This window comes from Entelurus aequoreus, linkage group LG09 (genome assembly GCF_033978785.1).
Source record: "Entelurus aequoreus isolate RoL-2023_Sb linkage group LG09, RoL_Eaeq_v1.1, whole genome shotgun sequence".
Lineage (NCBI taxonomy): Eukaryota > Metazoa > Chordata > Actinopteri > Syngnathiformes > Syngnathidae > Entelurus > Entelurus aequoreus.
Genome location: NC_084739.1, coordinates 729,234 through 751,249, shown reverse-complemented (window position 1 = coordinate 751,249; position 22,016 = coordinate 729,234). Strand labels below are relative to the sequence as shown.

Genomic DNA, 22,016 nt, shown 5'->3' with positions numbered 1-22,016 from the left:
GGTTACTCACTTGTCACTCCAAAGTGACAGAGGAGGACAAAATGTTGATCAGGTGTCAGGTTATTATATTAATAACAGAAAGAAACAACCTTTTTGTGTGAATGAGTGTAAATGGGGGAGGGAGGTTTTTTGGCTTGGTGCACTAATTGTAAGTGTGTTTTTTATGTTGATTTAATGTAAAAAAAATAAAACCATTTATTTATTTTTTTTAAATTTCTTATGTGGCCCGGTACCAATCGATCCAAGGACCGGTACCGGTGGTTGGGGACCACTGTTGTAGGGTACAAAGTAGGGATGTCCGATAATGGCTTTTTGCCGATATCCGATATTGTCCAACTCTTTAATTACCGATACAGATATCAACCGATACCGATATATGCAGTCGTGGAATTAACACATTATTATGCCTAATTTGGACAACCATGTATGGTGAAGATAAGGTACTTTTTAAAAAAATTAGTAAAATACGATAAATAAATTAAAAACATTTTCTTGAATAAAAAAGAAAGTACAACAATATAAAAACAGTTACATAGAAACTAGTAATTAATGAAAATGAGTCAAATGAAGTGTTAAAGGTTAGTACTATTAGTGGAGCAGCAGCACGCACAATCATGTGTGCTTACGGACTGTATCCCTTGCAGACTGTATTGATATATATTGATATATAATGTAGGAAGCAGAATATTAATAACAGAAAGAAACAACCCTTTTGTGTGAATGAGTGTAAATGGGGGAGGGAGGTTTTTTGGATTGGTGCACTAATTGTAAGTGTATCTTGTGTTTTTTATGCGGATTTAATTTTTTTTTTTAAAAACAACCCGATACCGATAATAAAAAAAACGATACCGATAATTTCCGATATTACATTTTAACGCATATATCGGCATGTCTAGTACAAAGTACATTATTAGTTTGAAAATGTCCGTTTTGATTTAATTACATTTAGTGTTTTTCCCTCCCATATTTTTGTGTGCAGCAAAGTTTTGCAAACGACCCCACGGCTGACCTTTGGACACCAGCGGCTTAGGTCATTGATGTGTGGTCGCCATGGCAACAGCAGCCAAATGCTGGGTGCTGCATAGTCCCTGGAAATGACTGGATGGAGTGTTTTAAATAACATTTACTGGCCAACAGTACAGAAGAGACAGCAGTTACACAAACTATTTACACGGCAAATGGAGAAAAGGACAAGCAGTAATTGTAGCCAACACGGCTCAGGGTCATCAAGAGGTAATCAGTTCTCACAATCAAACTTGAAAAATATATATATGCACTCCTGTGGTGGTTCATCCTGCTGGTGCATCATTGGGACACAAACACCTAAAACATCAAGCAGCTCCAGAGACCACAAAAGCATCCAAAGAGTGCCAATCAAAAGACAAAACTACGTGGAAAGTTTTAAAGTCGACGTCCTTTTTCTTCCTCACGTCACGAGTGAGCATCAAACTATCTGCTCGCACGCCATTCAAAGGAGAGGGAAAATGTGACATTAGCATCATTAGCCACTTCTTTTTACCACCTGGTTTTATGTCAACACATTTGACAGGAAACTAAAAGTCATATTAAAAAAAAAAAAGTTTAAAAATGCACTAAAAATGCTAATGGAGAAAGAGAGAATGAGGGAGTGAACACCTGGCCTGCTAGCACAGACATGCTAGCTTCAGAAGATCCTCTTGCGCTTCAGGTAGGAGTCAGCATAATGACCACCCAGACCCTGCGAGTGCTGACCCACGTAACCTCCTTCTGGGCTGGGCTCCGGAGGCGGGATGAGGCGCTTGTGGCCGCCCACGGGAGTCTGCAGTCAAGTGGGTGGAGATGTCACTTACTAACATGTCTGCAATAGACTCATTACAGTGAAGTGCTCATACCACCTGGTCACCACAACTATTCATTAAGTGAAGTGGTCATACCACCTAGTCACCACAACTATTCATTAAGTGAAGTGGTCATACCACCTGGTCACCACAACTATTCATTAAGTGAAGTGGTCATACCACCTAGTCACCACAACTATTCATTAAGTGAAGTGGTCATACCACCTGGTCACCACAACTATTCATTAAGTGAAGTGGTCATACCACCTAGTCACCACAACTATTCATTAAGTGAAGTGCTCATACCACCTGGTCACCACAACTATTCATTAAGTGAAGTGGTCATACCACCTAGTCACCACAACTATTCATTAAGTGAAGTGGTCATACCACCTGGTCACCACAACTATTCATTAAATGACGTGGTCATACCACCTGGTCACCACAACTATTCATTAAGTGAAGTGCTCATACCACCTGGTCACCACAACTATTCATTAAGTGAAGTGGTCATACCACCTAGTCACCACAACTATTCATTAAGTGAAGTGGTCATACCACCTGGTCACCACAACTATTCATTAAGTGAAGTGCTCATACCACCTGGTCACCACAACTATTCATTAAGTGAAGTGCTCATACCACCTGGTCACCACAACTATTCATTAAGTGAAGTGGTCATACCACCTAGTCACCACAACTATTCATTAAGTGAAGTGGTCATACCACCTGGTCACCACAACTATTCATTAAATGACGTGGTCATACCACCTGGTCACCACAACTATTCATTAAGTGAAGTGCTCATACCACCTGGTCACCACAACTATTCATTAAGTGAAGTGCTCATACCACCTGGTCACCACAACTATTCATTAAGTGAAGTGGTCATACCACCTAGTCACCACAACTATTCATTAAGTGAAGTGGTCATACCACCTGGTCACCACAACTATTCATTAAATGACGTGGTCATACCACCTGGTCACCACAACTATTCATTAAGTGAAGTGGTCATACCACCTAGTCACCACAACTATTCATTAAGTGAAGTGGTCATACCACCTGGTCACCACAATAATTCATTAACTGAAGTGGTCATACCACCTAGTCACCAAAATAATTCATTAACTGAAGTGGTCATACCACCTAGTCACCACAATAATTCATTAACTGAAGTGGTCATACCACCTGGTCACCACAATAATTCATTAACTGAAGTGGTCATACCACCTAGTCACCACAATCATTCATTAACTGAAGTGGTCATACCACCTAGTCACCACAATAATTCATTAAGTGAAGTGGTCATACCACCTGGTCACCACAATAATTCATTAACTGAAGTGGTCATACCACCTAGTCACCACAATAATTCATTAACTGAAGTGGTCATACCACCTAGTCACCACAATAATTCATTAAGTGAAGTGGTCATACCACCTGGTCACCACAACAATTCATTAAGTGAAGTGGTCATACCACCTGGTCACCACAACTATTCATTAAGTGAAGTGGTCATACCACATAGTCACCACAACTATTCATTAAGTGAAGTGGTCATACCACCTGGTCACCACAATAATTCATTAACTGAAGGTCATACCACCTAGTCACCACAACTATTCATTAAGTGAAGTGGTCATACCACCTAGTCACCACAACTATTCATTAAGTGAAGTGGTCATACCACCTGGTCACCACAATAATTCATTAAATGAAGGTCATACCACCTAGTCACCACAACTATTCATTAAGTGAAGTGGTCATACCACCTGGTCACCACAACTATTCATTAAGTGAAGTGGTCATACCACCTAGTCACCACAACTATTCATTAAGTGAAGTGGTCATACCACCTGGTCACCACAACTATTCATTAAGTGAAGTGGTCATACCACCTAGTCACCACAACTATTCATTAAGTGAAGTGGTCATACCACCTGGTCACCACAACTATTCACTAAGTGAAGTGGTCATACCACCTAGTCACCACAACTATTCATTAAGTGAAGTGGTCATACCACCTGGTCACCACAACTATTAATTAAGTGAAGTAGTCATACCACCTAGTCACCACAACAATTCATTAAGTGAAGTGGTCATACCACCTAGTCACCACAACTATTCATTAAGTGAAGTGGTCATACCACCTGGTCACCACAACTATTAATTAAGTGAAGTGGTCATACCACCTAGTCACCACAACAATTCATTAAGTGAAGTGGTCATACCACCTAGTCACCACAATAATTCATTAAGTGAAGTGGTCATACCACCTGGTCACCACAACTATTCATTAAGTGAAGTGGTCATACCACCTAGTCACCACAACAATTAATTATGTTAAACTCACAATGCAATACATTGAGTGATGCGGACACCTTTGTTACTGGGTACTTTCTAACACTGCTACCTCGGAGACTTTGTATGTGTGCAAGTAATATGCAACTATAATGACTTGATATTTGTTTATGTTGACAAATGTGGGATCTTAGAGGACACATATTACGTATGTCTAGTTTGTGTGCTTAGCTGTGGTGTAGCTGCCTCCAGCCTGCCATGTTTACCTCTTGTGAATGAGCTGACAACCTTGTGTACACTCCTTTATGAGCGTGGAACATGAGAAAGATCATCTTCTACACTCCTTTATGAGCGCGGAACCTGACAAAGATCATCTTCTACACTCCTTTGTGAGCGTGGAACCTGAGAAAGATCATCTTCTACACTCCTTTATGAGCGTGGAACATGAGAAAGATCATCTTCTACACTCCTTTATGAGCGTGGAACATGAGAAAGATCATCTTCTCCACTCCTTTATGAGCGTGGAACCTGAGAAAGATCATCTTCTACACTCCTTTATGAGCGTGGAACCTGAGAAAGATCATCTTCTACACTCCTTTATGAGCGTGGAACATGAGAAAGATCATCTTCTACACTCCTTTATGAGCGTGGAACCTGAGAAAGATCATCTTCTACACTCCTTTATGAGCGTGGAACCTGAGAAAGATCATCTTCTACACTCCTTTATGAGCGTGGAACCTGACAAAGATCATCTTCTACACTCCTTTGTGAGCGTGGAACCTGAGAAAGATCATCTTCTACACTCCTTTATGAGCGTGGAACATGAGAAAGATCATCTTCTACACTCCTTTATGAGCGTGGAACCTGAGAAAGATCATCTTCTACACTCCTTTATGAGCGTGGAACCTGAGAAAGATCATCTTCTACACTCCTTTATGAGCGTGGAACATGAGAAAGATCATCTTCTACACTCCTTTATGAGCGCGGAACCTGACAAAGATCATCTTCTACACTCCTTTGTGAGCGTGGAACCTGAGAAAGATCATCTTCTACACTCCTTTATGAGCGTGGAACCTGAGAAAGATCATCTTCTACACTCCTTTATGAGCGTGGAACCTGAGAAAGATCATCTTCTACACTCCTTTATGAGCGTGGAACATGAGAAAGATCCTCTTCTACACTCCTTTATGAGCATGGAACCTGAGAAAGATCATCTTCTACACTCCTTTATGAGCGTGGAACATGAGAAAGATCCTCTTCTACACTCCTTTATGAGCGTGGAACATGAGAAAGATCATCTTCTACACTCCTTTATGAGCGTGGAACATGAGAAAGATCATCTTCTACACTCCTTTATGAGCGTGGAACATGAGAAAGATCATCTTCTACACTCCTTTATGAGCGTGGAACCTGAGAAAGATCATCTTCTACACTCCTTTATGAGCGTGGAACATGAGAAAGATCATCTTCTACACTCCTTTATGAGCGTGGAACATGAGAAAGATCATCTTCTACACTCCTTTATGAGCGTGGAACCTGAGAAAGATCATCTTCTACACTCCTTTATGAGCGTGGAACATGAGAAAGATCATCTTCTACACTCCTTTATGAGCGTGGAACCTGACAAAGATCATCTTCTACACTCCTTTATGAGCGTGGAACATGAGAAAGATAATCTTCTACACTCCTTTATGAGCGCGGAACCTGACAAAGATCCTCTTCTACACTCCTTTATGAGTGTGGAACCTGAGAAAGATCATCTTCTACACTCCTTTATGAGCGTGGAACATGAGAAAGATCATCTTCTACACTCCTTTATGAGCGTGGAACCTGACAAAGATCATCTTCTACACTCCTTTATGAGTGTGGAACCTGAGAAAGATCATCTTCTACACTCCTTTATGAGCGTGGAACATGAGAAAGATCATCTTCTACACTCCTTTATGAGCGTGGAACATGAGAAAGATCATCTTCTCCACTCCTTTATGAGCGTGGAACATGAGAAAAATCCTCTTCTACACTCCTTTGCTCCACTTTGGAGAAAAGACGCACTCAAAAATGTCAAGGTTTTTTTTCACAAAGTACGAGGGAAATCCCTCCTGCTTCAGGCTTTGCTACACGTCTTAAAATATGACTGAGCTCTGACAACGACCCGTCACTCAGCTCCTGACGTACAGTAGGTACAGTAGGTAGCTAGCCAACATTTGTATCATCCTGGCCCACTGCTAGTCTGGGATATGTTGGACTAGTTAGACTCGTTAGTCAAGTGCACAATAGTGAGAAGACTAGTTATACTGGTTAGTCAAGTGCACAATAGTGAGATAGGACTAGTTAGACTGGTTAGTCAAGTGCACAATAGTGAGATATGACTAGTTAGACTGGTTAGTCAATTGCACAAAAGTGAGATACGACTAGTTAGACTGGTTAGTCAAGTGCACAATAGTGAGATATGACTAGTTAGACTGGTTAGTCAATTGCACAAAAGTGAGATACGACTAGTTAGACTGGTTAGTCAAGTGCACAATAGTGAGATATGACTAGTTAGACTGGTTAGTCAAGTGCACAATAGTGAGATATGACTAGTTAGACTGGTTAGTCAAGTGCACAAAAGTTAGATACGACTAGTTAGACTGGTTAGTCAAGTGCACAATAGTGAGATATGACTAGTTAGACTGGTTAGTCAAGCGCACAATAGTGAGATGGGACTAGTTATACTGGTTAGTCAAGTGCACAATAGTGAGAAGACTAGTTAGACTGGTTAGTCAAGTGCACAATAGTGAGAAGACGAGTTATACTGGTTAGTCAAGTGCACAACAGTGAGATATGACTAGTTAGACTGGTTAGTCAAGTGCACAATAGTGAGATAGGACTAGTTAGACTGGTTAGTCAAGTGCACAAAAGTGAGATAAGACTAGTTAGACTGGTTAGTCAAGTGCACAATAGTGAGATAGGACTAGTTATATTGGTTAGTCAAGTGCACAATAGTGAGATAAGACTAGTTAGGCTGGTTAGTCAAGTGCACAATAGTGAGATATGACTAGTTAGACTGGTTAGTCAAGTGCACAAAAGTGAGATAAGACTAGTTAGACTGGTTAGTCAATTGCACAATAGCACCATAGGACTTGTTAGACTGGTTAGTCAAGTGCACAAAAGTGAGATAAGACTAGTTAGTCAAGTGCACAATAGTGAGATAAGACTAGTTAGTCATGTGCACAATAGTGAGATAGGACTAGTTAGACTGGTTATTCAAGTCTAAAAGTGTGACATATACTCCAACATGGGCCCTCTACAAGTGTGACATATATTCCAACATGGGGCCTCTACAAGTGTGACATATATTCCAACATGGGCCCTCTACAAGTGTGACATATATTCCAACATGGGCCCTCTACAAGTGTGACATATACTCCAACATGGGCCCTCTACAAGTGTGACATATATTCCAACATGGGCCCTCTACAAGTGTGACATATATTCCAACATGGGCCCTCTACAAGTGTGACATATATTCCAACATGGGCCCTCTACAAGTGTGACATATACTCCAACATGGGCCCTCTACAAGTGTGACATATATTCCAACATGGGCCCTCTACAAGTGTGACATATATTCCAACATGGGCCCTCTACAAGTGTGACATATATTCCAACATGGGCCCTCTACAAGTGTGACATATACTCCAACATGGGCCCTCTACAAGTGTGACATATACTCCAACATGGGCCCTCTACAAGTGTGACATATATTCCAACATGGGCCCTCTACAAGTGTGACATATATTCCAACATGGGGCCTCTACAAGTGTGACATATATTCCAACATGGGCCCTCTACAAGTGTGACATATATTCCAACATGGGCCCTCTACAAGTGTGACATATACTCCAACATGGGGCCTCTACAAGTGTGACATATACTCCAACATGGGCCCTCTACAAGTCAGATGTGTGTTATTAGTGAAATGTAAAGGCTACTACCTTCAGTGTGTCCCCAAGTCCCGGAGGGTAGCTCACAGGAGGCATCCCCACAGCCTGAGGAGAAAAGAGGCTTTTCACACACACACCAACGTTGATCCAATATCGTTACGGAACAAGAGCCTCCTTTCAAGCACACAAAGACAATGGACGCTCCACAAAAACGGCGCATTAAAAAGAGACAAGTCCACTTTGGACTCACCCTATTGAGCTGGCTGGGCGGGAGGCTGCCATCAGGCCGTGAGCTGGGAGGGTAAGTGAAATGTCTTTGGCTGTACTCTGACGGACAGGAGAGCTGCAGCCAGGAAACAAAAGGGGATCAGCGCCTGTTTCACCTCATTGGTGTACTGAGCTAACTTACCTGCTGGCTGAACCCTGCCACGTTCTCCTGCTCCTCATACAAGTGCTGCAGCTGACCCTGAGGAGACACACCAGCCATGACATCTGCACTCAGGTCAACATGCCTTACCAGCCATGACATCTGCACTCAGGTCAACATGCCTTACCATCCATGACATCTGCACTCAGGTCAACATGCCTTACCAGCCATGACATCTGCACTCAGGTCAACATGCCTTACCAGCCATGACATCTGCACTCAGGTCAACATGCCTTACCATCCATGACATCTGCACTCAGGTCAACATGCCTTACCATCCATGACATCTGCACTCAGGTCAACATGCCTTACCATCCATGACATCTGCACTCAGGTCAACATGCCTTACCATCCATGACATCTGCACTCAGGTCAACATGCCTTACCAGCCATGACATCTGCACTCAGGTCAACATGCCTTACCAGCCATGACATCTGCACTCAGGTAAACATGCCTTACCATCCATGACATCTGCACTCAGGTCAACATGCCTTACCATCCATGACATCTGCACTCAGGTAAACATGCCTTACCAGCCATGACATCTGCACTCAGGTAAACATGCCTTACCAGCCATGACATCTGCACTCAGGTAAACATGCCTTACCAGCCATGACATCTGCACTCAGGTAAACATGCCTTACCAGCCATGACATCTGCACTCAGGTAAACATGCCTTACCAGCCATGACATCTGCACTCAGGTCAACATGCCTTACCATCCATGACATCTGCACTCAGGTCAACATGCCTTACCATCCATGACATCTGCACTCAGGTCAACATGCCTTACCATCCATGACATCTGCACTCAGGTCAACATGCCTTACCATCCATGACATCTGCACTCAGGTCAACATGCCTTACCATCCATGACATCTGCACTCAGGTCAACATGCCTTACCATCCATGACATCTGCACTCAGGTCAACATGCCTTACCATCCATGACATCTGCACTCAGGTCAACATGCCTTACCATCCATGACATCTGCACTCAGGTCAACATGCCTTACCATCCATGACATCTGCACTCAGGTCAACATGCCTTACCATCCATGACATCTGCACTCAGGTCAACATGCCTTACCATCCATGACATCTGCACTCAGGTCAACATGCCTTACCATCCATGACATCTGCACTCAGGTCAACATGCCTTACCAGCCATGACATCTGCACTCAGGTCAACATGCCTTTCCTAGGCTTCTACACTATACCAGTATAGTACCACCATACTAATTCAGCATATTTCGTACTAAACCACCTCTAAAAAGTACCCGTTTCCCCCCACCCCTGTCAAGTCATTGCTGGTTTTACGAGCATGTTGGGCAGCGCACACACACAGAGTACTTACAAGCAGACACAGTGTGTAGACAGAAAAGCAGAGGAGCATGTTGGGCAGCGCACACACACAGAGTACTTACAAGCAGACACAGTGTGGAGACAGAAAAGGGAGAATGTTGGTGTAAAAAGTCAAGATAAAGGTGAAGTTATAACACTGAAACACCCTCAGGAAGAGCTGCTTTAACACATGCAGCTAACATCCATCCACAGTGTTTTAGCTACTTCTAAATCACTAATCCTGGTCTCCATGGCGACAAATAAAGTAAGTTTCTTACAAGTATCATTATCACTGCAGGATGAGGAATAGCTAAACATGCTTCACTACACACCGTAGGAGGATACAATAGCTCACCACCGTCACAATGTAAACAAATGCCATGGGTGGATCTACACATGACATCCACTGTAATGATACCAAGTACCGGAGCGTATCTGGTCGATAAGATTACATCGATATTTTTTAACATCACAAAATCTTTTTTAATTACAATTTTTTTTATTTTATGTTTATAAAGTCAGTAAATATGTCCCTGGACACATGAGGACTTTGAATATGACCAATGTATGATCCTGTAACTACTTGGTATTGACATGATCCATACCTAAATGTGTGGTATCATCCAAAACTAATGTCAAGTATCAAAGAAGAGAAGAATAAGTGATTATTACATTTGAACAGAAGTGTAGATAGAACATGTTAAAAGAGAAAATAAGCAGATATTAACAGTAAATGAACAAGTAGATGAATAATCCATTTTTACAGTTTGTCCCTCATAATGTGTACAAAATAATGGGTGTATAAATGACACAATATGTTACTGCATACGTCAGCAGACTAATTAGGAGTCTTTGTTTGTTTACTTACTACTAAAAGACAAGTTGTCTAGTATGTTCAACATTTTATTGAAGGACTAAATGACAATAATAAACATATGTTTCATGTACACTAACATTTGTTGTTACTATAAAGACAATAATGACATTTTTGTGGTCCCTTTTATTTAGTATTTAAGTATGTAAATACATTTTGGTAGTGGTATGTAGAGCAGGCTAGTGTGTGCTCACCTGGTGTAGAGGAGGGTAGTGGTGGTAGTGGGGCTGCATGTGTTGGTTGGACAGGTTACTCAGCGTGGGTCTCTTCCTGTACGGGTGAGGTCTGCAGTGGGCTGCTGGAAGTAGACACACATGAGAGGCTGCATACCGACACCTTTGGTACACTGGCGACCCACCTGAGGGATACGCATGGTTGACGGCCAGAAAAGAAGTCTGGGGAGGAGTCAGGTCTTTGGACAGATCTCCGAGCATGGAGACCTGAGGGAGAAGAAACTGTTAGTTGAATGTGATGGTTTGAGTCCAAATGCTTTGGAAGGCATAAATGTGATATTCAACTATTCCCCATGTGTCAAAGTCAAGGCCCGCGGGTCAGATCCGGCCCGAGAATGAATGATCTATGATGATATTTGATTAGTATTACAACCTGCTGCACCAATACTCCATTAGTGTTGGTGCTAGGAAGTTTCAAAATGGGATCCCAGGGACCCCATCAAGTCATGAAAATGGGGTCCCACAGTACATTTTTGGGGTCCCACTTTTTTGTAAGCGTTTTGTAAACAAATGATAAATGTATGATTATCCTGTTATATCTCACATTCTATATTGTGTTTGGTCATCAATATTACTTCATTCACTACAAAAATAATTAGGGCTGCAACTAACAACTAATTTGATAATCAATTAATCTGTCGAGTATTACTTCGATCAATCGATTAATAATCGGATAAAAGAGACAAACTACATTTCTATCCTTTCCAGTATTTTATTTAAAAAAACAGCACACTGCACCATACTTATTTTGATTATTGTTTCTCAGCTGTTTGTAAATGTTGCAGTTTATAAATAAAGGTTTATAAAAAAAAAAAAATATATATATATATATATATATATATATATATATATATATATATATATATATATATATGTATATATAAACTACCGTTCAAAAGTTTGGGGTCACATGGAAATGTCCTTATTTTTGAAGGAAAAGCACTGTACTTTTCAATGAAGATAACTTTAAACTAGTCTTAACTTGAAAGAAATACACTCTATACATTGCTAATGTGCTAAATGACTATTCTAGCTGCAAATGTCTGCTTTTTGGTGCAATATCTACATAGGTGTATTTCCAGCAACTATCACTCCAGTGTTCTAATGGTACAATGTGTTTGCTCATTGGCTCAGAAGGCTAATTGATGATTAGAAAACCCTTGTGCAATCATGTTCACACATCTGAAAACACTTTAGCTCGTTACAGAAGCTACAAAACTGACCTTCCTTTGAGCAGATTGACTTTCTGGAGCATCACATTTGTGGGCTCAATTAAACGCTCAAAATGGCCAGAAAAAGAGAACTTTCATCTGAAACTCCACAGTCTATTCTTGTTCTTAGAAATGAAGGCTATTCCACTAAATTGTTTGGGTGACCCCAAACTTTTGAACGGTAGTGTATATATATATATATATACTGTATATATAGTAGCCTCTGCGCATGCGCATAGCATAGATCCAACGAATCGATAACTAAATTAATCGCCAGCTATTTTTATAATCGATTAGTTGTTGCAGCCCTAAAAATAATACAAAAGAAAACAAATGTGTATGCATATGTAAATGTATTCAGTTATAAACATTCATTCACTTTCTTCTTTCCTTCATGGATCTAAACTTTACCACTGCTGCTAGTTTTTTTTATATACTTTTATTGTAATATTTTCAGAATGTGTTTGTTCTATTTTTGGCCAAAGTAAGACAAAGAAAACAAAACTAAAAAACAAAGACAACTTCAGATTAACGTCATGATTTTAATACCGTATTTTTCGGACTATAAGTCGCAGTTTTTTTCATAGTTTGGCCGGGGGTGCGACTTATACTCAGGAGCGACTTATGTGTGAAATGATGAACACATTAGCGTCAAATATCAAATCATATTATTGATGTCATTCACGTAAGAGACTAGACGTATAAGATTTCATGGGATTTAGCGATTAGGAGTGACAGATTGTTTGGTAAACGTATAGCATGTTCTATATGTTATAGTTATTTGAATGACTCTTACCATAATATGTTACGTTAACATAGCAGTTGGTTATTTATGCCTCATATAACGTACACTTATTCAGCCTGTTGTTCACTATTCTTTACACATTTTAAATTGCCTTTCAAATGTCTATTCTTGCTGTTGGCTTTTATCAAATACATTTCCCCAAAAAATGCGACTTATACTCCAGTGCGACTTATATATGTTTTTTCCTTCTTTATTATGCATTTTCAGCCGGTGCGACTTATACTCCGAAAAATACGGTAGTCAGGCCCACATGTGCACACATTGTCCTCCGTGTGGCTCCTGAGCTAAAATGAATTTGACACCCCTGAACTAGACTGTTTTGGGGGCCAGACTCACCCCTTCATTATTAGTTTGTATATCCTGGAGCAGTGTTTTTCAACCTTTTTTGAGCCAAGGCACATTTTTTGCGTAGAAAAAACACGGAGGCACACCGCCAGCAGAAATCATTAAAAAACTAAACTCAGTTGACAGTAAAAAGTCGTCGTCACAATTGTTGGATATGACTTTAAAGCATAACCATCACTATAGCTCTTGTCTCAAAGTAGGTGTACTGTCACCACCTGTCACATCACACCCTGACTTATTTGCTGTTTTCCTGTGTGTAGTGTTTTACTTCTTGTCTTGTGCTCTTATTTTGGTAGCTTTTCCTCTTTTTTTTGGTATATTCCTGTAGCAGTTTCATGTCTTCCTTTGAGCGATATTTCCCGCATCTACTTTGTTTTAGCAATCAAGAATATTTCAGTTGTTTTTATCCTTCTTTGTGGGGACATTGTTGATTGTCATGTCATGTTGGGATGTACTTTGTCTTTGCAGAAGAGGCTGGGTCTCAGGAATACACAAACTAGGAACACAAGTTCAACAACCCTGCCCTAAAGTGACGGTGGGGGTTTTGCAGAAGCCAAGCTCAAACTTGAGGGGTTTAAAAACACAGCCAAGGTTTGTGTATTTGTCAGAAAAATGATAGCACAAGCAACACAGGAGGGTGAAGGTGTGCTATCGGAGTTAGTTACAAGTGTTGCAGGTAGTAGTTTTGTGTAAGCTCACCCCCTGAGCCGTGAGGCCCTCTGGCCCCATCATGCCAGCCATCATTGGCACAGACAGACCCTGCAGAGTGGGAGGGGGAGTCTGCGGGAAGCTGGGAGACTCCTGATCTCTGCCCAGGGGCGCCTGCTTCAGAGAGGCCAGGGGATCGGTCTGAAGGCCGAGACCTGAGAACACATTGAAGTTATTTTAGAAAATTCAACCACTGGGTCACATTCAGAAGAGAGTGGGACCTTGGGACAGCTCTCCGAGCAGATGGATTCCCTGCTGCAGGGGCAGAGAAGCCAGAGGATTCTCGGCCATGAGTCCTGCCTGCTGGGCAGAGGGGAGAACGCAGGTTGAATGTCAGAGGGAAGGTCACAGAGAAGTCTGGATGCTGCACTCCAGCGAAGGAAAACATCACACGTCACACATCACACATGATGGAGCAGACCCACAGGAACATTACATTCTCACAAACACATTAAAAGCATTGAGGCCATTTCACTTCATCCACGCTATTTCCTTAGAACTCTAAAATCTTTTTTGTTTTTCAACTTTAAACCTGACAAAACACCTCTTAATACACCTCTTTAATTACTCAATATGTAAATTTGCCAATCTCTGCCAAATGTATTTCACTTTTGTACATGGATCTTAAGGACACATTTGATTAACAGGAGTAGGTTTTTAATGTATTTCACTTTTGTACATGGTTCCTAAGGACGCATTTGATTAACAGGAGTAGGTTTTTAATGCATTTCACTTTTGTACATGGTTCCTAAGGACGCATTTGATTAACAGGAGTAGGTTTTTAATGTATTTCACTTTTGTACATGGTTCCTAAGGACGCATTTGATTAACAGGAGTAGGTTTTTAATGTATTTCACTTTTGTACATGGTTCCTAAGGACGCATTTGATTAACAGGAGTAGGTTTTTAATGTATTTCACTTTTGTACATGGTTCCTAAGGACGCATTTGATTAACAGCAGTAGGTTTTTAATGTATTTTAATGTATTTCACTTTTGTACATGGTTCCTAAGCATGTATTTGATTAATAGGAGTAGGTTTTTAATGTATTTCACTTTTGTACATGGTTCCTAAGGGCGCATTTGATTAACAGGAATAGGTTTTTAATGTATTTTAATGTATTTCACTTTTGTACATGGTTCCTAAGGACGCATTTGATTAACAGGAGTAGGTTTTTAATGTATTTCACTTTTGTACATGGTTCCTAAGGACGCATTTGATTAACAGCAGTAGGTTTTTAATGTATTTTAATGTATTTCACTTTTGTACATGGTTCCTAAGCATGTATTTGATTAATAGGAGTAGGTTTTTAATGTATTTCACTTTTGTACATGGTTCCTAAGGGCGCATTTGATTAACAGGAATAGGTTTTTAATGTATTTTAATGTATTTCACTTTTGTACATGGTTCCTAAGGGCGCATTTGATTAACAGGAATAGGTTTTTAATGTATTTTAATGTATTTCACTTTTGTACATGGTTCCTAAGCATGTATTTGATTAACAGGTGTAGGTTTTTAATGTATTTCACTTTTGTACATGGTTCCTAAGCATGTATTTGATTAACAGGTGTAGGTTTTTAATGTATTTTACTTTTGTACATGGTTCCTAAGGGCGCATTTGATAAACAGGAGTAGGTTTTTAATGTATTTTAATGTATTTCACTTTTGTACATGGTTCCTAAGCACGCATTTGATTAACAGGAGTAAGTTTTTAAGCATGGAATTAGCAAATACATGAAACGTCGCCTCATGGCATTTATGTTACTAGCATGTTGACACCAAGCACATCACACCGATTCAACCGAAAAAGTATTTTAAAACGCCCCAAAATATTTTAGGTATCAGGACAGAGCCTCTCTGCCCCTCTTCATACTTGAAATATCAAATAAATGACATCAGTTACTTCTGGCCAGCAGCGGATGTGAATGACGCAACTTGGTGTGGAGTCTGTGGACCATGTGACTTGGGGAATATTCCACTTTTTCAAGGTTGTAATATGCTAAGCTAACAGGGCCGAGTGAATACCCTGGGATTCTGTAAGAAAACAAACTATGGTGAGAAGTAACAAAATAGTTGTGTTCAAAGAATCAATCTTTTAAATTGCAGTTATTAAATATGCAATCAGATGAATGTGCAAGGAAGCTGGATTACTTTTTTTTTTTAATTTTACGGTTAATTTTTCCATGCATTTATAATTTGTATTTCCTGGGTGAAAATGGCAGTGATTCGATGAAATGGCCCACTGGTTTTAGAAAAAGATAAAAACAGCTGCATAAACACTCACTGGCCACAACATTAGCCACACCAGCACAATTTAGGGAACCAATACAAAAAAACCTAGTTTAAAAATGTGTAACGTCTGACCGCCATTAAAAAAAAAAAAAGGTATCCAATATCAGGTAAAGCTACACCCACAAGAATACACATGTGAACATCAGTGCAGTTGCATTGTGAGGAGCAGAAGCAGGACACACTTCACACAAGACACTAAGGTGGGTCGTTAGTGTGCAGCACCTGAGCCCAAAGAAAAGGATTCCCCAGAAAGGCTTGCTGATGGTAAAGTGGGGAGGAGAGGAGGACAAACATGCGTCAAAAAGAATGAGTCAAAACCGTCGGGAGTACTGGAGGAGGATATTTGAGAGCAGGGGGGTGGCAGGTTAAGGTGGCGGTACCTGCTGGGCCTTAGCCTGATTCTGAAGCAGCAACTGCAGCAGCACGCCAGGCAGGGCCGGATTGGCGAGCAGCGGCACAGCGGGGGCCATCCCGAGAAGACCTGGCAGCGCAGCGAGACGTCAGGCATGTGGCACAGAGCGCCGTGGCAACATTGAAGTGGTCACCTTGTTTATTGTGGCCCTGACACAGCGGGTTGAGCAGCATCTTGAGGGCAGCAGGGTTGCTGAGGCCTGTGAGGATCTGCATGGCCGTGGGGTCGGGGAGGAGACCTTTGCCCCGGTTGACGGCCTGGGGAGAGAGGGAACATTAGACAAGGAGCACCAGATAAACAAGCAGTGGTTAGTTTGAAGAAATATCACATACACGATTAAAAAAAGAGCGAAAAGGAGTAGGAGAGACCGAGCTTCAAAATCCCTAACCCTTCTTCATGCTACAGTGACTTTTTATTATTCTTTCACATCATGGCAAGACGGGGGTCAGCAACATGCGGCTCTTTAGTGCCGCCCTTGTGGCTACCTGGAGCATTTTTAAAAAGGATTGAAAATGGAAAAAGATGGGGGGAAAATGTTGTTTAGTTTTAGTATGTTTTGTGTTTGAGGACAAACATGACACAAATGTTAGAAGTGCCACTGTTGAATATGTTTGTGTGTCTGCTTCACTGATCCTCAACATCCTTTTGTCCTACTCATTTCAGCGGTTCTTGAACTCACCATAGTGTGGACGGTGACGCAACAGTTTGTTTACATGTAAAATCTTCCACTCCTTGTCTCTTTGTCCACCAAAAGTTTTATACTGTTCGTGAATGCACAAAGGTGAGCTTTATTGATATTATTGACTTGTTGGAGTGCTAATCAGACATATTTGGTCAGTGCATGACTGCAAGCTAATCCATGCTAACATGCTATTTAGGCTAGCTGCATGTACATATTGCATCATTATGCCTCATTAGTAGCTATATTTGAGCTCATTCAATATCCTTTACTTTTATCCTTTGTATATAATTTGGTTTTGCATGTCTCATGACACATTATCTGCATGTAATATTGGCTGCATTTCACATACCGGTAGTTGTTTGTGTGTCATGTTGTTCCAGACCACAGCAAACATTACCCAGCTTGCCAAAGATTGTAATAAATCCATTAGAAGAAGACAACCTGCCATTTCCTTTAACTTGGACACACACATCTATACCTTTGGACAGCCTCTGATTTACTAATGCTTTCTAATGTTGTAAAAATGTGTAGAATAACTATTATATTTCAACATTTCTGTCAACGAAGATTTGCTTCAGCCTGCGACAAAGTCATTTTGATAGTGGGCTAATATAGCTAATATAGACACTTACATCATGTGTTGTCTTCATTATAACACTTATATAAGACTTTTAAAGTCATTTTGATAGTAGGCTAATATAGACACTTACATCATGTGTTGTCTTCATTATAACACTTATATAAGACTTTTAAAGTCATTTTGATAGTAGGCTAATATAGCTAATATAGACACTTACATCATGTGTTGTCTTCATTATAACACTTATATAAGACTTTTAAAGTCATTTTGATAGTAGGCTAATATAGCTAATATAGACACTTACATCATGTGTTGTCTTCATTATAACACTTATATAAGACTTTTAAAGTCATTTTGATAGTAGGCTAATATAGACACTTACATCATGTGTTGCCTTCATTATAACACGTATATACGGCTTTTAATTTTTTGCGGCTCCAGACAGATTTGCTCTTTGTTCCAATATGGCGCTTTTAACGTTTTGGGTTGCCGACCCCTGTGTTAAGACTAATGTGAGGGCCCTATGATTTCCACACAATATCATAAAATGTGCCATAAATGTGACTGAAATGAGGTCAAACAGCAGCTAAGTCTGCAAACAAACTACAAAAGTTGACTACACCTGCAACACTTCTCCTCAGCTTGTGTTGTTGATACTAGAGACTGAGCATCTTCAACATTGTCACTGACAAGTTACTCATCATTTCACAGCTTCTAATGCTAGCTAATATTCCAATATTAAAACATGTGAGTGTAACTGAGTGTTCAGCAAAATGACCACTGACATGGGACTCTATTTCTACAAAGCCTTATTTCCACTCCAACGTATCAGCTTAAAATAAAAAAAGAATAAACAAATAAAATGTACTCTCCCTCCCACAGGCATATTGTTGTTTTTTTATGATTTGTTATATATATTTCTTTCTTTCAAAATTTCAATAGATATTTTATAATTAATTCTATGTATATTTGTTTCCACTAAAGATTCCAATAGTAAAAAACAAATTAAAAAAAAGTGGTATGGATGGGATATAAACAAAAATATTTTGACATTTAGGGCAGACAATAGATATATGAGTTATGTGAATATGATGTAATGGATAGGAATGTCTGATGCTGGATGTCAATAAAAAAAAAGAAGAAGATATATACAGTATAAACTATTACCTGTCAAGCCCTCTTACAGCCTTCACAATAAGAGCGCTATGCACATTTGGTGTGTGCTTACAAAATAAAGGTTTCAAAAAGTACCTTACAGAAGCTCTTTGTACGTAAAAGCACTATTTGCTACATTTATGTTACAAAATAATTTGACCTAAAATATTGGTTAAAAAAAAATCCAATGATTTATTTCACCAATAAATGTAAAGCGTTTCTGCCTTTAATTAATGGACATTTTGGTGGTGAAATACGGAATTCGAAATAAAAAATAAATTAAAGCTGCAAGCAGCGTTGGTCGGGTCCGCATTTTGGCAGGTGCTAGTCCTAGGTGTCCCAATACTTTTGTCCAGTGGTAGTCCTGAGTGAGACCTACATAGAGGTTTTTGTTTCGTGTCTCTACGATTTTCGTACTGGGAGTTAGATACTTTTGTGTAGTGTACTACCTTCTCTGCATTCTGTGCTCACGCTGGTGCTTTCTGCTTTTCAGCAGCCATCTTAAAACAACAGCAGCGGAGCAGCTTTAGTGCTGCGGGTCTTTGAAGGCTCGTAAAATCAAAACGGTAGCACGTATCAAAACGCCGTCCACAACTTTTAATCAGAAGGGTTCAATCTCTCTCCTGTAGCAGTTTGAAGCCAAAACGACAAACGCGCTCGGAGGAGATAATGTTTGATGTTTGGTGACCGGTTTTAACAAAAATTTTGTTTTGAAGGAGGGATAGCAAACTTCCTGTTGATTTTTGCTGAAGGATGTCAATCTAAGAAATGTAGGTCTAGGTGAGCCCTACATAGAGGTATTTGTTTCATGTCTCTAAGACGTTCCTACCGGAAGTTACAAGCAGTTTTGTCTTGAGTTTTCCTCTAAAAAGCAGTTTTGTCTCTGTTTTATTCAAAAATTGCGCTAGAGCGCAATTTTGAGTTTTGGGGTTCGTTTTTTTTTTAGATCGCAATTTCCACCAGTCCTGATGTGTGTAAGAATTTTGGTGAGTTTTGAAGTATTCTAAGGGGGTCAAATTAGAGGTCAAAGAGGCAAAAATGAGTGTTTTTAGTACATTTTTGTCTTAAATGGGAAATTGCCAACTCCATGTTGGTTTTTGCCCGAGGATGTGTCATTATGAATTGCAGGTCTAAGTGAGACCTACATACAGGTTTTTGTTTCATGTCTCTACGACCTTCCTAGTGGGAGTTACAGGCAGTTTGTTTTTGTTTTTTCCTAGGGGGCGCTAGAGCGCAATTTTGATTTTTGGTTTTTTGATTTTATGGAAATTTTTGCAGGTCCTGATGTGTGTGTCAAATTTGGTGAGTTTTGAAGTATGTTAAGTGGGTCAAATTAGCGTTTTTTGTGGCGGCGGAATAATAATAATAAACATTACAAATTCAATAGGTTCCTTTGTAACCTGTACAAAGGACTCCCTGTGGGAGTCCTTTGTACAGGTTACAGGCGGACCCTAAAAATGAGGGGCCCTAAAATGCTATGAATTTATTGTCATATATTGAGAAAAGCTTCCTTCAAAAACTCACAGTTCTCGTTTAGGAGTCACCATTTTCTACCAGGGAGAGGTAACCTTAAAAAACCGTCAAAATGGTGTGCTAAAAGTGACATTACCATGGTCTGGGCAGCGATCAGAGCAGCGAGCATGCTGCGTCCGGGCAGTCCGGGGGCACAGAAAGAGGCCCTGATACGCGTCCCGCCCAGCAGCTTGCCATCTGCCACACGCTGAGCCTCCTCCGCCATTTCGGCCGTCGCAAACTCCAAGATTGCGAACCGCCGGAAACTTCCATCTTGTCCCTGAGCCAACTGAAAATCATGGAGACAAAACAAAACAAAAAGGTCACTTAAACAACTCCAAGCAAGTGTGTGAGACGTGGATGTTCAGCACATATTGGAGAACAACAACAAAAAGTTGACTTTGTTCAGCTTTGTCACCAACACAATAGGCGTGAGCACCCAACCCTCACATTCACCATGTATGAACACATGACAGCCCTCCCTCGCATTCACCATGTATGAACACATGACAGCCCTCCCTCGCATTCACCATGTATGAACACATGACAGCCCTCCCTCACATTCACCATGTATGAACACATGACAGCCCTCCCTCACATTCACCATGTATGAACACATGACAGCCCTCCCTCGCATTCACCATGTATGAACACATGACAGCCCTCCCTCGCATTCACCATGTATGAACACATGACAGCCCTCCCTCGCATTCACCATGTATGAACACATGACAGCCCTCCCTCACATTCACCATGTATGAACACATGACAGCCCTCCCTCGCATTCACCATGTATGAACACATGACACCCCTCCCTCACATTCACCATGTATGAACACATGACACCCCTCCCTCGCATTCACCATGTATGAACACATGACAGCCCTCCCTCACATTCACCATGTATGAACACATGACAGCCCTCCCTCGCATTCACCATGTATGAACTGTTGGAAGCAGATCAGAAACATATCCATATTTAAGTGTTACTTCTTTCTAAACTCCTATAGTCATAAAGAATAGCTAGTATTCTTCCTTCTTTTGAGTCTCATAGTAAGGTGTTGGCCTTCTAGATTGGAATGTGTCAGAGTCGAGATAACTCGGAGTAGTCTAAACAAAGGGAGTGGGGGCGGGGGACAGAGGGAAGATCACGGGACTTCCGGGGGTTTGAGGGGAGACCGAGCTAGACCGATCTGGACCGGGCTAGGGAATGCTTGGGTGCTGGGTTGGTCTCAGGTTTGTCCTCTAAGCTTAGAGAATAAACCACAAAATACCAATTACTGCCTGTTGATTGAATATAAACATCAGCTTATGTGCCATAAAAAGAATCTGGGAGAGACTAGCAATTTGAATTCCCCATTGGAGGAATGCTGGTCGACGCAACAGAACACA

At 40.6% G+C, this 22,016-nt stretch overlaps 1 protein-coding gene across 2 annotated transcripts in view; it reads right to left on the bottom strand.

The window, feature by feature from the left end:
• Nucleotides 1–1,027: 1,027 nt before the first annotated feature.
• LOC133656736 (ribonucleoprotein PTB-binding 1-like) overlaps nt 1,028–22,016 on the bottom strand; it is a 30,018-nt gene continuing 9,029 nt past the window's right edge. Inside the window, exons 4-14 of one of the 2 annotated variants that reach the window (XM_062057569.1) lie at nt 20,722–20,913; nt 16,829–16,952; nt 16,664–16,764; nt 14,215–14,296; nt 13,985–14,148; nt 11,050–11,131; nt 10,886–10,989; nt 8,457–8,513; nt 8,298–8,390; nt 8,099–8,152; nt 1,028–1,798 (exon numbers count right to left, since the gene is read on the bottom strand). In XM_062057569.1, coding sequence (XP_061913553.1) covers nt 1,664–1,798; nt 8,099–8,152; nt 8,298–8,390; nt 8,457–8,513; nt 10,886–10,989; nt 11,050–11,131; nt 13,985–14,148; nt 14,215–14,296; nt 16,664–16,764; nt 16,829–16,952; nt 20,722–20,913 — 1,188 coding nt within the window. In that variant the 3' untranslated portion in view covers nt 1,028–1,663. The remainder of the gene's footprint in view (nt 1,799–8,098; nt 8,153–8,297; nt 8,391–8,456; nt 8,514–10,885; nt 10,990–11,049; nt 11,132–13,984; nt 14,149–14,214; nt 14,297–16,663; nt 16,765–16,828; nt 16,953–20,721; nt 20,914–22,016) is intronic. The other variant, XM_062057570.1, reaches the window with a different exon arrangement.